General features: G+C 42.6%; 1 protein-coding gene across 6 annotated transcripts in view; it reads right to left on the bottom strand.

Moving 5' to 3' along the window:
* Positions 1 to 15,073, bottom strand: part of BPGM (bisphosphoglycerate mutase) — a 46,377-nt gene that overhangs the window by 15,384 nt on the left and 15,920 nt on the right. For 3 of the 6 annotated variants that reach the window (XM_069588408.1, XM_069588409.1, XM_069588410.1), the window contains 2 exons: positions 5,471 to 5,692; positions 3,697 to 4,358 (listed from right to left, as the gene is read on the bottom strand). In XM_069588408.1, coding sequence (XP_069444509.1) covers positions 3,697 to 4,297 — 601 coding nt within the window. In that variant the 5' untranslated portion in view covers positions 4,298 to 4,358; positions 5,471 to 5,692. The remainder of the gene's footprint in view (positions 1 to 3,696; positions 4,359 to 5,470; positions 5,693 to 15,073) is intronic. The other 3 variants (XM_069588406.1, XM_069588411.1, XM_069588407.1) reach the window with 1 other exon arrangement.

The following is a 15,073-nucleotide window of genomic DNA, read 5'->3' as shown; positions in this document are numbered from 1 at the left end:
GTATCAGCAGTCACTCTTCACTCCACCCTCTTCCCCTCCCACTCAGTCCCAGAAGACAAACTATTTCATGTCTATATAGATTTGCTTATCCTGGAGATTTTATACCAGTACAGTCCTACAATATGTGATCCTTGTGATTAAGTTCTTTCATGTAATAATGATATCGAAGCTCATCCACATTACAGCATGTTCACTAATTATTTTTAATGCTGAATAATATTTAATTGTATGGACATACTACATATTTCATCTGTCCAATCACCCATTGATGGGCATTTGGGTTGCTTCTACATTTTGTCTTTTATGAATAATGCTGCTTTGAAAGCTTGTGTACAAGTTTTTGTTTGGACATATGTTTTCATTTCTCTTAGGTATTGCTATGAACTTAACTGTATTTCCCCCAAAAAACATATGTTGAAGGTAAACTCCAGCACCTCGGAATGTGATCTCACTTAGAAATGAGTTTTGATAGAGGTAATCATGTCAAAATGAGGTCACTGGGTTAGGCTCCAGTGCAGTGTTTTGGGTGTCCTTATAAACAGGAAAATTTGGACAAGATGCAGAGACACACAGGGAGAACCCCCAGTGAAGACGGAGGGCTGCACTGATGCTTCCACGAGCTAGGAACGTGAGGGATGTCTGGCAAACACCAGAAACCACAAGAGTCAAGCTGAGATTTGCTCCTGCAGCCACTAGGGGGAGCAGGGCCCTGCCGATACTCTCGTTTAGGACTTCAGCTCCCAGGACTGAGAGACAGTTATTATGTTTTTCTAAGCCACCCAGTTAGGGGTCCTTTGTTACAGTCACCCTAGGACTGTATCTAGGGGTAGAACTGTTGGATCATTGTTTCACCATAAAGGAACTGCCAGATTGTTTTCTCAAAAAGCTGTATCATTTGGTTGTTTTAAAAAAATTATTAGTGATTTCAAAACCTCCCTCAAATACAGACAGTCAGCTCTTCTATGTGTTACCTTGCCCTTGACGAGTAATTCTCTCTCCAACCCCACCAAGATGGCAGTCCTCCTAACCACAATTTATTAAGCCTTCCTATATTTTTCAAAAAAGAATAACAAATAGTTAAATTACCAATGCACTAATAGAAGGGGCTATTAAAGCAAGCTACGGTCGGGGCTGTAGAATAACCTAAGCACTCTAAACGTGAAGATAGGCAAAGAGTAAATAGTACCAGACAGCAGGAAATTGTCTTTAAAAGGAGGATTTCCGAGATGGGGAAGAGAAGAGGATCCGTAAGGAGATGATGGCAGTTTCTCGAAGGAAGGCAATCTGGCCACAGAAAGATCTAAATTCCATCTATGGAAAAAAGGAATCAGTCTGGGGAGAAGAGAATACATCTTCTGGCAGAAACTTTGAAATTCTGAATTTCGGTTTGTTATTCTCCTGAAAGGAGCCTCAACTCTTCTTCAAACAATAAAGTACTATAATAAACCCAGTAATGATGAAGTTATATATATAGATTTAATCAAATATCTGACTATTCTGAACAAGGAAGAGTAAAACTCTTTATACAGTTGAGTAAATAAGATACACACACATACCCACACATAAACAGATCAAGCACCATGCCTGGCCAATAAAGTTTTTAACAGCTAATAAAGTCTATAGATTTCAGATCTCTGCACAAGGAATGGATGTCAGGTATACAAGTAATGACTTGGCTCTTGGCCATGTTATAAACATTAGAGGGGGGAAAAAACAAATGCTAAAAGGTTTACATTAAAATCTCATAAAGATCATTTTGTTAACAATAACCTATCTTCATTTATTTCATGTGCAATGTCAACCTTTTCATTTTCACAGCCTCGTATAGAAAAGCAAAGCAGAATGAAAAGGGAATGTTGGAGAAATGCATTCTAATGCCAGTGAGCTAACTGCTGACAGTGACAAGAGACAGGAAAACACCAGACAGAGCCCATCACACAAAAGGCACAACCATCCAGGATTATTTGGGAAACAAGAGCATCAAGGCTGTATGTTGTCACCCTGCTTATTTAACTTATATGCAGAGCACATCATGCAAAAAATGCTGGGCTGCATGAAGCACAAGCTGGAATCAAGAATGCAGGGAGAAATATTAATAACCTCAGATATGCAGAGGACACCACCCTTATGGCAGAAAGCGAAGAGGAACTAAAGAGCCTCTTGATGATGGTGAAAGAAGAGAGTGAAAAAGCTGGCTTAAAGCTCAACAGTCAAACAACTAAGATCATGGCATCTGGTCCCACCACTTCATGGCAAATACATGGGGAAACAATGGAAACAGTGACAGACTTTATTTTCTTGGGCTCCAAAATCACTGCAGATGGTGACTACAGTCATGAAATTAAAAGACACTTGCTCCTTGGAAGAAAAGCTATGACAAACCTAGACAGTGTATTAAAAAGCAGAGACATTGCCGACAAAGGTTCATATAGTCAAAGCTATGGTTCAGCAGTCATGTATGGATGTGAGAGTTGGACCATACAGAAGGCTGAGCACCAAAGAACTGATGCTTTTGAACTGTGGTGTTGAAGAAGACTCTTGAGAGTCCCTTGGACTGCAAGGAGATCCAACCGGCCCATCCTAAAGGAGATCCTGAATATTCGTTGGAAGGACTGATGCTGAAGCTCCAATTCTTTATCCACCTGATGTGAAGAGCTAACTCATTAGAAAAGACCCTGATGCTGGCAAAGATTGAAGGCAGGAGGAGAAGGGGACAACAAAGAAGAAGATGGTTGGATGGCATCACCAACTCGATGGACATGAGCTTGAGCAAGCTCCAGAAGATGGCGAAAGACAGGGAAGCCTGGAGCACTGCAGTCCATGGGGTCACAAAGAGTCGGACCCCACTGAACAACAACCAGGATTATTGAGTGAAGGGAGAAAGGAGAGAGAAAACCCCTGAAGATGTCACAGTGCAATCACGGTGCCCCAAACTGGTGAGCCTGAGTCCTCTGAAGAGTTCATGTTACTTAAGAGATAGGTAACAACAGTACTTTCTGGAACACAACATCAAGGAATCAAAATTAAAGCTACTGATTATCTCTAATAAGCCATCATTTTCTTTTCCTTCTCCTGAACTTTCTCCCAGTTGATGACTAAATCTGGTCTGGAAAGAAAAGACTGGAACCAAACAATTATCCAGGAAACCAACGTCTGAAAATACAGCAACGGTTGTTTCAAGCTGGAAGAACATAAAATCTATATAATTTTACTTATCGTGAAACACTAAACCAACAACAAAAGAAATGTACCCTGCATACCATTTCTACAGAAACCTCTTCCCTCCCCAGCCTCCTCTTACCTGGTTACAACAGACGACACATAATCTTTTAAATCAGTGCTTCTCAAGCGCTTGGAGAAGCCTGAGCAGCAGTATCAGCATCACCTGAAAATTCTTTGGAAAAGCAAATTATGGAGCCACACCTCGGGCCTACAGGCTCCAAGAGTGGGGCCAGAAACCAGGGGTGGGCCCAGTGCTCCCTCCCTTCAGGTGATTCTGAGGCTTGCAGAAGTTAGAGCAAATAATACAAACGTAAAAGACCCAGGATTTCTGATAGAACAAAACAATCCTTAAATGACTGAAGTGACAAAAGGTGACAGGGAAGGAAAGTCTATAATGGAAACTGTGCATTCTTAGTTTAGAAACCATGTTCTTTCTGGACTAAGACCTGGTTAGTAATAGCATGAAGATGGTACCTTCCAGATATTTCAGGAGTGCCCGGCAGCTATTTCCATGAGCAGATATCAGAATGGTTTTACCACGTAACACTTCAGGAGCAATCCTCTCATTCCAATAGGGAAGGAGTCTCTCCAGAACATCCTTTAAGCTCTCGGATCGTGGCAGCTGATCCAAAGGCACATCACACACTTTATACTTCCGGTCATTGTAGATTTCGTGGTAGTAAGGATGGGACTCATCGATGGGAGGAGGGGTCACGTTGTAGCTCCTTCGCCACAGCCTCACTTGCTCCTCGCCGTGATTCAACGCCATCTGCTCCCTGTTGAGACTGATCAAGGCTCCATAGTGACGCTCGTTGAGACGCCAGGAGCTCTCCATGGGAACCCACTCCTGCCCCAGCTCTTCCAGGATCAGCCAGGCTGTGTGGATGGACCGCTTCAGGATGGATGTGAACACGAGATCAAACTCAAAGTTTAGTGCTTTGAGTTGCTTCCCACAGTTCCGCGCTTCCTCCAGTCCGTCACTGTTGAGTTTCTGATCCACCCAGCTACAAAAACGGTTCTCTTTATTCCAGGCACCCTCTCCATGTCTTAACATAATCAGTTTGTACTTGGACATATTGATGGCTGAGCTTCCCTAGGGCTTTCCAAAGGGCCAATGTTCAGTGACAACAATACATCTAGATGGAGAAGAAACAAGAAGTATAAAAGTCATATGTTTCATTCAAATGACTACCTTGGAGTGGAAGCACAACTTTCCAACAGCCAGTTTCTAAAATACACTGGAATGATTCCTAAAACCGTTTTGACATCAGGCATCCAGCAACTCATACGCACTACGGCACATACGGGCAGAGTCTATGGATAATTACAGGGAACCTAGTTAGCTGACTTAAATTTTCTGATGGTTAGATAGTATATGTTAATTGGATGACGTAAAACAACAGAACACTTCATTCCAATGGCATGCTACATTTCCATCAGATAGAAAGGCAGTTCCTGCTTACAGAAGACAGGGTTTAATAGGATGAGTTGTACATGTCTACAATGATGACTTGTAGCTGGGAACTCCCAGCTTTGAGAAGCTGACTCAAGATTGAAGGAACACCCTTCTCATTCTGTTTTCCCTTTGGTGAAGAAATAAATATTTACAGTCTCATCTTATTATAGAAGTTATTAAACATGGTAATTCAATAAACCACCACATTCACCTGGTATGTAAATCACCAAGTGGAGAAAACTGGCTCTTTAATGCCATAGTCTACACCACACACACACAGACAAGAAAATCCACGTTTCAACACTGAAGCAATACTAAGATGATTTCAATCAACCTTAGCATCCAATATGGTAGTCACGTAAAGAATCTCTCACCTGACTCAAGATGACAGTTTTTATAATTAAAATAAATCTGGATACAAAACAAGCTATCAAATCAAGCAGCTGAGAGATGCTGCCTGTAAAAACAGATTACCAGGAGCAGGTCTGTAGGAGAGGAAGCACACAGATAAGGCCACATCTCCTCCTCTCAACCCTCTGTCCTATACATGCCAGCCACATCACAGAGAAGACTCTAGTAAGGTGGGGCAGGCAACCCTGGAGTGTTTCTGAACTCCCTAACTGAAGGTGCTAGCCCAGAAATCTGGGCCCACTCTGTCCCCTGGAGAAAATCTACAGCCTGGCTGCACCAGCCTGCCTCGCTGGCCTTCCAACGGACACTTCCACACTGACATATGTGACTCGGTTTTTGTGCCCAGCACCTCCCACACCAGGGGGTACAGATTATACAAACATCAGGGCCTGGTCTTCTGCCATTCTTGACAACGTCCATGAACTGGAGATACTCTGTCCCACTTAAACTGTGATTCGCCCACAGTTATATAATAATCAGTGACGAAGTTAACTGGAATCTGGATCTCATTTCTTCCTTTCCTTAGTTAATTCCGAGAGATTCTGAAGTGGGGGGGAAAGTCTTTACAACAAAGCTTCCAATTTCAGAGGGCCAAGAGCAGACCTGAGGGAGGAAGCAGATGGAGATGACCTGCAAGTGGTTGAAAGGGGACAGCAATTAGGTTTACAACCTTCCCTTCTCATCGGACATCAGTGAAGTCTGACCTTTATTCAGTGCATGTGCAACAGGGAAGCATCTGGTTACCCAAAGAGCCTGGGCTCAGGACCTTGCAGAGCTGAGACTTTCCAGAGGGAGAACGATGCCTCTCCCCTCAACCCAGATGGGCATCGAGGGGCAGAAAACTGAAAATGGGAGGCAAGGCAGCTAGGCAGTGTTTGGCTAGGTGATTACCAGTACCTGGAAGTGGAGTATTCATGAAACGAATGAAGCTCAAGCTTTAGGGCCCCTCACTTGAACAAACTACTTCTAAGGCTCTGGGAGAGACCAATTAACGAATTCACATGGATGAGAATGTGTATGTGTGTTTAATCAGCAAAAGAAAGACACTTGGGTATTGTTTTTTTTGAAGAGCCCACCCCAATCCACTAAGTGCTAGAAGCTTCAGACCCATCAAAAACTGGATTCATGCCCATGCAACATTTTATTTACTGCTCTGTTTTTGGTGGTGGCGGTGGAGAGGGATGGAGAAAAGAGAAGCTGTCAACAGTTCTCTACCTCAGCCCTTACTGTGTCTTGTCAAGCAAGAAGCTCCTTATAGCAAAGAAGTTATTTTTCAATTCAAATGAAGAAGGTGTGATGTACAAATATTGTAGGCAGATGCACCTCTTCATCATCTTTTGATGATGAACTATCCTGAGGGGGGAAAAGGTGTAGCAATAACATCACAAACACTCAGGCACCTATCACCAAGCTTTACAGTATTTTTAATCAGCTCTATTTGTTTACTTTAAGAAATAAGACAATTTCTGTTTCTTCCCTCTCAAAATACAGACACTGGAGCAGAGAAATAGTGCCACAGCCACTACAAATACACCAGCCTCTTATTATGGTGCAGAGGGCAAACGCAGGATAAGATACTGAACTGGGGCATCTACTTCAGGTCAACAAAACCCCTTCCCTCTCTCCTCCTTGCTATCAACTGACCTTTGCCATTCAATTAATGGCTGAATATTTACAAAGGAGCTGTTGAGGTTTCCAGCTTGCAATCTCTATGATTCAGTCTCTGTGGGAGCTGGTATGCCAAGTGTTTACCAACAAATACAACACTGCTGTCAGTTTCATTTAAAGTTTCAGGCAGGGGCTGCAGATCTGTGTGGGGCTGCAGGGGTCGTGGGAACACTGCTGAACTGCAGAGAACATATGCGCTTCTCTGATGGATGCAACTCATGCACATTGACACATGGATGGAAAGTGAAAGTGAAGTCGCTCAGTCGTGTCCCACTCTTTGCGACCCTGTGGACTGTAGGCCACCAGGCTCCTCAGTCCATGGGATTCTCCAGGCAAGAATACTGGAGTGGGTTGCCATTTCCTTCTCCAGGGGATCTTCCCGACCCAGGGATTGAACCCAGGTCTCCCGCACTGCGGGAAGGCGCTTTAACCTCTGAGCCACCAGGGAAGCCCTAGCATCTGTATAATTTAGTCTCACTGAGCTAAGGGTACCATTCTAGAACTTTTCTGGAGAACAAAGAAAAGCTGAGGGCTGCTGGAAACAGAAGACTGGAGAGAATGCAAGACTCAGACCAGAAAGAACTTGTAGATTCTGTTTTGAAGAGTATATAATTTTTTTTTTTGTAACATGATCATTTCAGCTTAAAAGTTCATAGGAAAAATGAAAGGAGTAGCTACTACTTAGCTCCAGCCCATTTCTCTGTGAGACTGAGGAACTGAGGTCCTCAATTTTCCAATTTTCAAAAGAACTAGAAATGTAATTTCATGTGATATCCAATACAAATACTAGCAACTAACAATAATACATTTAAAAAAACATGAGCTAAATAAGACCTGTCTGAGAGTAGCTTGAGTCTGCTAGTGTATGACCTGTGACTTAAAGGGGAAGTTCCTCCAGATCACAGGTGAATGGGAACCCCCACCCCAACTCCTGGAGCTGGTCAGAGCCCAGGCCTCCAGGCTCTAATCCGGGCCCTTTCTCTGTGGTTGTCCAGTGCACTTTTTCAAAGGACAGACCTGCTAATCCCCACATGTGCCAGGCTTCCTTGTCCCTGACCCTCCCTTCACCAAACCTTTGCCAGTGCCTTGCAGAGTCCCAGCTCTGTAATCAAACTCCTACTCAACTTTGGACTCTTCTGGAATGTTTCCTCCAGCTCTCAACATTGACCAAGCTGAAAATGAACTGAGCACAAAACTATTCCCAGGTGTCTGCTTTTCCCTTCAGCAGGGGTTTTGTGCCTCATATCCTGGGGTGGAGGCAGCTGATGGTCAGGGTCCTGCTCCCTCCCTCTTGATGGTACCGCCTGACCAAATGCCTCTACCCCCACATCTTCTGGGCAGGAGCAGGGAGCTTTGATTCTGAGAGTCATGCAATATTCAGCCGTAGTTATCTTACCCTCATGTATTAGCTACAAACTTCCTGAAAATTGAGTACCCTGTTTAAAACCCTCAAATTACTTCCTGTTGATCCTAGGACAAAACTCAAAATCCTTAATGTGACCAGTAAGGCTTTGGTTTTATTTCCTTAACATACCATGTTCTTTCTGGCCTCAGGAACTCTGCATACTCTGTAGTCTACACAGAACCCTTACCCATCATCACCTCCCCTCCACTGCCACTTCAATCCCACTCTGCTTTTTGGACCCACCAGACATCAGCTGTGCCCAATCAAAATGTAATTCAAGCCACATATAATCGGCTTTTTAAAATTGGTAATTTTAAACTTTCTAAAAGTCATATTAAGCAGAAAAAAGTAGGTGAAATTTTAATAATTCATTTTATTTAACCCTTTAGTTTCAAAGGATTATCATTCTAACATATGATCTATATAAAATAATTAGAGGTGTTTTTTCCTAGTAAATCTTTGAAACCTGATCTGCATTTTATACTTAAAGCACAACTCACTTTGAACTAGCCAAGTTTCAAGGGCTCCATAGCCAGTGGTTACTATATTGAATGGTGTGACTATAGAGCTTAGCTTAAATGTTATTTCCTCTAGGCTGGTGGTTTCTCAAACTTTAATGTGCATTGGAATCACCAAGAGAACTGTTTCAGATTACTGGGCCCCATTTCCACAGCCTGAATGAGTAGGTCTGGGGTGGGTAAAACAAGATTCCAGGTGATGCTGATGCTGCTGGTTTGAGGATGATGCCTTCAGACTTCTGTGTATGCCCTTCTTTCTCACCTGTTGAAGGTGGTGAAGTGCCTTCCCACAGCCCCCTGCTTTATGACACTGGGCGCAGTTGCAATGGGTCACTGTGACGGATCACTTGTTCCCGGTCTGTGTGCCCTGTAACCTGCATTAGAGCTGATGACTCACTGCCTATCTCTGGAACCCAACATGACTCTTGACACACACTAGGTACTTAGTAGGTGTGTTGACTGAATCAAAGACAAGCAAAAATGATTAGACTGTGCTAATAAGGCTAAGCGTGGTGCAATGAGTATTCAGAGTCATGTCCAATTCTTTGCGACCCCATGGACTGTTGGCTGCCAGGCTCCTCTGCCCATGTACTTTTCCTGGTAAGAATATTGGAGGGGGTTGCCATTTCCTAGTCCAGGGGATCTTCCCAGCCCAGGGATTGAACCCACATCTCTGACATCTCCTGCACTGGCAGGCAGATTCTTTATCACTATGCCAGCTGGGAAGTCCAGTAGTTTTTGTGGTAGCTGCCAAAGCATAGGACAGCTGGGGACATCTCTGGCAATCTAGTGGTTAAGACTCCACCCTTCTACCGCAGGCAGTGTGGGTCCCATCTCTGGTTGGAACTAAGATCTCACATGTCACACGGTATGGCCAGAAAAACAAATCAACAGTCAGTTGGCAGGTCCAAAACGTTAAGTAAGTAAAGTCGCTCAGTCGTGTCCAACTCTTTGCAACCCCATGGACTGTAGCCTACCAGGTTCCTCTGTCCATGGGATTTTCCAGGCAAGATTTAACTCAAGAATTCCAATGTATTTGATGGCAAGGGCAGAGCCAAGAACAATCATCCATCATATTTTTGTATCTGTTACAGTTTAGTATGTTCTTAAATGGCCTTAACAATATGCACAGAGAAAACAGATTGATTTGTTAAAAAACACAGAAGCACTAGATGAAACTGGAGCTGTCATCCAGGCCCCGTGCCTCTGACACCCATGCTCTTTCTACCTCATCATGGAAGACTTGCGAGTCTGGGTGTGAGCATCTAGGCTCACTTGGCTTCACTTCACAGGAGCATCTCCAGTCACAGCTTGTCTTTCCAACCCAGGCAGACATTTCATGAGATGCTCACAAACAAGGTGAGTATAAAGGAGGGCTCGGCGTGTGACTGCTCGTGAGAACCTCAAGGCACAATGTCAAATCAGGCAACAGACACCCCCAACTTAGAAAGAGGGGCCATGCTAAGAACTAAAAACTATTCTTTTTAAAGGTCCTCATTTATCCTCTCAGCAAGGGTTATTGGCACTTGAATTGAGCGCTGATTTTAGTCAATGATTTACTTCATACCCCCAAGGGGCCACACAGGTCACTGAGTGACCACACTTCAGGGTGCCGTCCTTTTTAAAATATGATGTGGCTCAAAGAAAAAAAAATACTAAGCAAACATATCTTTTACATGACTCTGCATCTCCTCTTCCTGCCCCTTCCTCTTGGCTGTTATTCCCTTCCTTCTGGCCATTATTTTTTTTTAGTTGTCTGACACCTACCTTGTACCTTGCCCACTCTACTGAAACAGTGTCTCAAAAGACTGCTGATTAGTCACTTCTTAGTAAGTGGAGACCATCTTCACTCAGAACTCCCACTGCTTTGACCCCTCTGAAGCTAAGCACTTCCATCAAGGGAAGAAAAATTCTTCTAAGACTTCAGGGCTGCATTTCTCCCACCTCTTCTATTGTTACGTCCTGGTGCTGCCCATCTGTTGGCAACAGTACTGGGATGGTGAAGCATATATCATAGCATACCTTCCCTACCCAGGGATTGAACCTGGGTCTCCTGCACTGCAGGCAGATTCTTTACCATCTGAGCCACCAGGGAAGCCTGTATGACGCCACAGCCGCTACCTTTCTTGGAGTGCTCATCATGTGCTTGGGATGATTTCAATTCTCAACCACCATTCTATGGACAGGTTACTACAATTACTCCTATTTTATAGATGCAGACACTCAGGAGAGGCTAACTTGCCCAAGAGGACAAAGACTGTAAGTGGCAGAGCAGGAGTTCAATATCAGGCCAGCCTGGACCCCAATGCCTATACACATGCCCTGACCCACTGTGCTTTACTACCATATGGGCACCCCAGGCTCTGTCTTCCAACCCTGGAAACCCAACTTTTCTCATGACTTTAATTACATTAAAAATGGATGATGTATCTCCATTGACAGCCCCAGATATCCATCAGTCCGCCCTGTCTGGTTAAACAACTCATTCCTCAAACATGTGCTGCAAATCTCATTTGAACATGGCATAAAGCTAGGCCTGGGGGGAACAGAGAATCGAACATGAATGATGCCTCCAAGGGACTAATGGGGGAAAAGTGACGTGTGTGTATCTCAACAGCAGAAAGTAATCCAGAGCACGAGAAAGCACTTGATGTATAAGGGAGACGGAAAAGGAGTTGTTTTTGTTTTTGTTTGAATAATGCTTCGTGGACATGGCACTATTTAAGCTGGATTTCAAAAGATGTTTAAGATTTATGTTAAGGAATTCTGGTCTAAGGAAGCAGTGAGTAGAGGTAAGGGAATGGGTATTTATGGAGAACCATTCAAACTGGTTTGCCTAGAACAGTCTTGCTTTAGACCTGTTTCCCCAACATAGTGATTATAGGGCCTCTTTCACACTTGAAGGCCCCATCTGGAAAATTACATGATCACCCTATACTAAGTATAGGGTATAATAAGGAAGTAGGAGGACACTAGTCTAGAAAGATAAGGCTGAATAGTGGCCCAGAAAGGACATTGTGCCAAAGAATATAGGTTATTCTGCAAGTACTGGGACGTCATTAAAGCTTTAATAATGTGTATTTTAGGAGGATCAGGCAGCATTTACAAGTAAGGGAAATGTATGTGAATACTTATGAATCTTTTGCAACTATTCTGAAGGTAACATTTAAGGAAGACCTGGGGCAGCATAATTGCTGTTGAAATGGGATGAAGGCAATGATGTGAGAGACACTCCAGCTTAGCTTGGAGGCAAAAAAAAAAAAAAAAAGCGGGGGGCGGGGGGCAACTTTTTCTGTAAAAGGTCCAAGAGTAAATTTTTTAGGTTTTGTGGGCGATATGGTCTCAAAATCACTCAATTCTGCCACTGTAGTTGAAAGCAGTCATAAACAATGCGTATACAAACAAATAAGGCTATGTTCCAATAAACATATTGGAACTTTTGGTCTTTTACATATGGATAAGGAAATGAGAATTTCATATAATTTCTATGCACATGAAATAGTTATTCATTGACTTATTTCAACCATTAAAAAAATGCAAAAGCCATTCATAGCTTGTGGGCTGGAAAGATAGTAGGCCAGAAGGTCTTAGCTTCCTAAACCCTGGTCTAGCTGCGATTACTCAGATCTACTAATCACATCAGTATTTTAAGCATCAGAACATTTAAGCATCCTGTCATAGGATAATCCCAACATTATTAAAATCACCTTATTTTATTCTTGGCCAGCACTGCAAGTACTTTGAATAATGGAATCCCATTCATAACTGTTTTTAATCCTTCACATAAGACAATACTGAGCACATTTAAATCAGTCTGAGTAGTTTATTTTGCTTCATCAAATTACTTAATAATGGGTTCAAGATAGAACAATAAGGAAAAAAAATATTCATCTTGTTAACCAACTTCATGCTTTACTTTTATTAGACATCTTTATAAATTGTCACAGTGCTTCACACTTTAAGTGAATACATACCTGGCAACTCATGAACAGGTGGGGAAAATTATAGGATAAAGTCCAGTCTCAGCTTGTTTTGTTTCCAAAAACTGAGTAAGAAATGTGATTAATGATAGAATGTTGAAGCAATATAAAATAAGGGATGCAGAGCCAGAGTTGCTTTGATCCAAAGCTTTCTCTTCAATAATAAATATTCAAATGCTACCCTAGAGCATTTGGGTGTTTGCATGTTTGCACCACTTGGAGGTCTAAATCCTCACTATGCAGCTTTGAATGACTCTCAACCCCCACTGCATTAGGGATCTAGCTCTACAGAAGACAGACTGGCTAGACTTGAGGACAGAAAAAAGAGAGGTTAATCAAGTTTCTGATAAATTAAAAAGGAACAGTTCTTAAGGGAAACGAAATCTGGAGCTCAGTTCCTAAGATTCTCCGGGCCCAGCTCAATACGAAAAGTTCAAACATGCCTATATCCAAAAGTACCTCCTGTTCCTCATCTATTACTTTTCCAAAAGCTTGAATGGTAATTTTTCCATTTGCATTTGCATTATAAGAACAACTGTTTTACCAGGAGCAAACTCTATCACTTATAGGTGTTTTCCAGACACTATTACCCTGTCATTCTCCAACTTTATACCTTCTAACAGCCCTGACTGACCCCATGTTACAGAGGTTAACAAACCATAGCAGGCAGACCCTTATTTACAGGGAAGTGTCCAGCAATGAAATGTGTGTGCGTGGGGCATGTGGCCTGTTCCAGCTGGCATGGCATCACTCATGTGAGGAATACCCATTCAAGACATCTCCTTCCTATCTCTGGTTACTTATTCCCCTACAATAGTAGTATTTGTGTCAAAACAAACCATTTCCACCAAATCCCAAAAGTGGGAAGTCAAGAAACCTAGACTTTAGTCCCAGCTCTGCTACTTAATGACAGTGTCATCTTGACTAAGTTATCTGCTGCACCTTAGGTTCCTGGTCCATAAAGATGAGGATAATGAAATTACTGTTTCTCAAGGGGCTATGAGGAATAGTAAATGAGATGATGGTGAAGCGCCCTACCAAAGAATGCAAGGTATTCTGGTTGAATGGCGCAGACTTTGGCTAACACATGAAGACTGATACGCTCAGGCCCTTGAAAGTGATCCTACCTTGCTGATGGTATGAGCAGAAACAAAAGCTGGGGATAAAATAAAATGAGGGTGGGGGTAAGGAGAAAAGGTTAAATTAGATAGGGGAAGGAGGAATGCAATCAAATGTTGTATGTGTTTCAGGGCAGAGGTGTTGACAGTAAGATACAGTCCTAGAAGCATACCAAATACTAAGTGATATTCTATAATTCACATGCTTTGGTAAAGTGGCTAACATTTATTTTACATTTTATAAACTATGTTTTTTTCATATTTGTGGCCACATTTCAGTTAAAGAGTTTTGTTATTCAGTGATACTTTTAGTCCTATTTCCCCATACAAATATCCCTTCACACCAGATTTCATTCCAAGGACGTTCAAGTGACCCATCATTAGTTCAGACGCTGGTGTGTCCTCTGTGCTCTAGGCACAAGACAAAGATGAAGGTGTGGCTGAATTTAGATGTCATTACTTAATATAAATTTAAAATGAAATGTGCCACTTAATTTCAACCAACCATAGAAGGCAAAAGAGGAAGAGAGACTAAAAGATCTACCCAGACACCACCAGCAGCTGTCTGAGTAGTGGAGTAAAGGATGACACTTTCTGTTTTACTTCTATACATTGTTCATTCTGGACAACGACCAAACTTTCTACAATGACCCACTTGGTTTGGTTTAAATATGGACACAAAAGAACCAGGTACAACCCTTATAGCTGGGAGCTTTTGTTTGCTAACAGACTGGTTAGGAATTTACTGTAATGAGATTTTGCTGATGTACTTGTGGTGGAAAATGTTTAAGAATCTTTAGTTTAAAACAGACTTTGAACACAGGCCTGGACCTCAGAAATAATCTAATGCAACACCCACTTTTTAAAGAGGCAGAAGTTAAGAGTCAGATAACTGAAAGATTACACCTGGTAGCTCAGTTGGTAAAGAATCTGCCTGCAATGCAGGAGAATCTGGTTTGATTCCTGGGTCAGGAAGATTCCCTGGAGAACGGATAGGCTACCCACTCCAGTATTCTTGGGCTTCCCTTGTGGCTCAGCCAGTAAAGAATCCGCCTGCAATGTGGGAGACCTGGGTTCAATCCTTGGGTTGGGAAGATTCCCTGGAGAAGGGAAAGGCTTCCCAATCCAGTATTCTGGTGTGGAGAATTCCACGGACTGTACAGTCCATGGGGTTGCAAAGAGTCGGACATGACTGAATGACTTTCACTTCACTAAGATCACACAACTTCAAGACTAAACCCAGGTGTCTTGACTGCCAACTCAGAGCTCCTTCCACAACACCATTTGACTGAATT

This window comes from Ovis canadensis, chromosome 4 (genome assembly GCF_042477335.2).
Source record: "Ovis canadensis isolate MfBH-ARS-UI-01 breed Bighorn chromosome 4, ARS-UI_OviCan_v2, whole genome shotgun sequence".
In the NCBI taxonomy this organism is placed as follows: Eukaryota; Metazoa; Chordata; class Mammalia; order Artiodactyla; family Bovidae; genus Ovis; species Ovis canadensis.
Note: the sequence above shows the minus strand (reverse complement) of the source record. Positions and strands in the feature narration are given on the sequence as shown.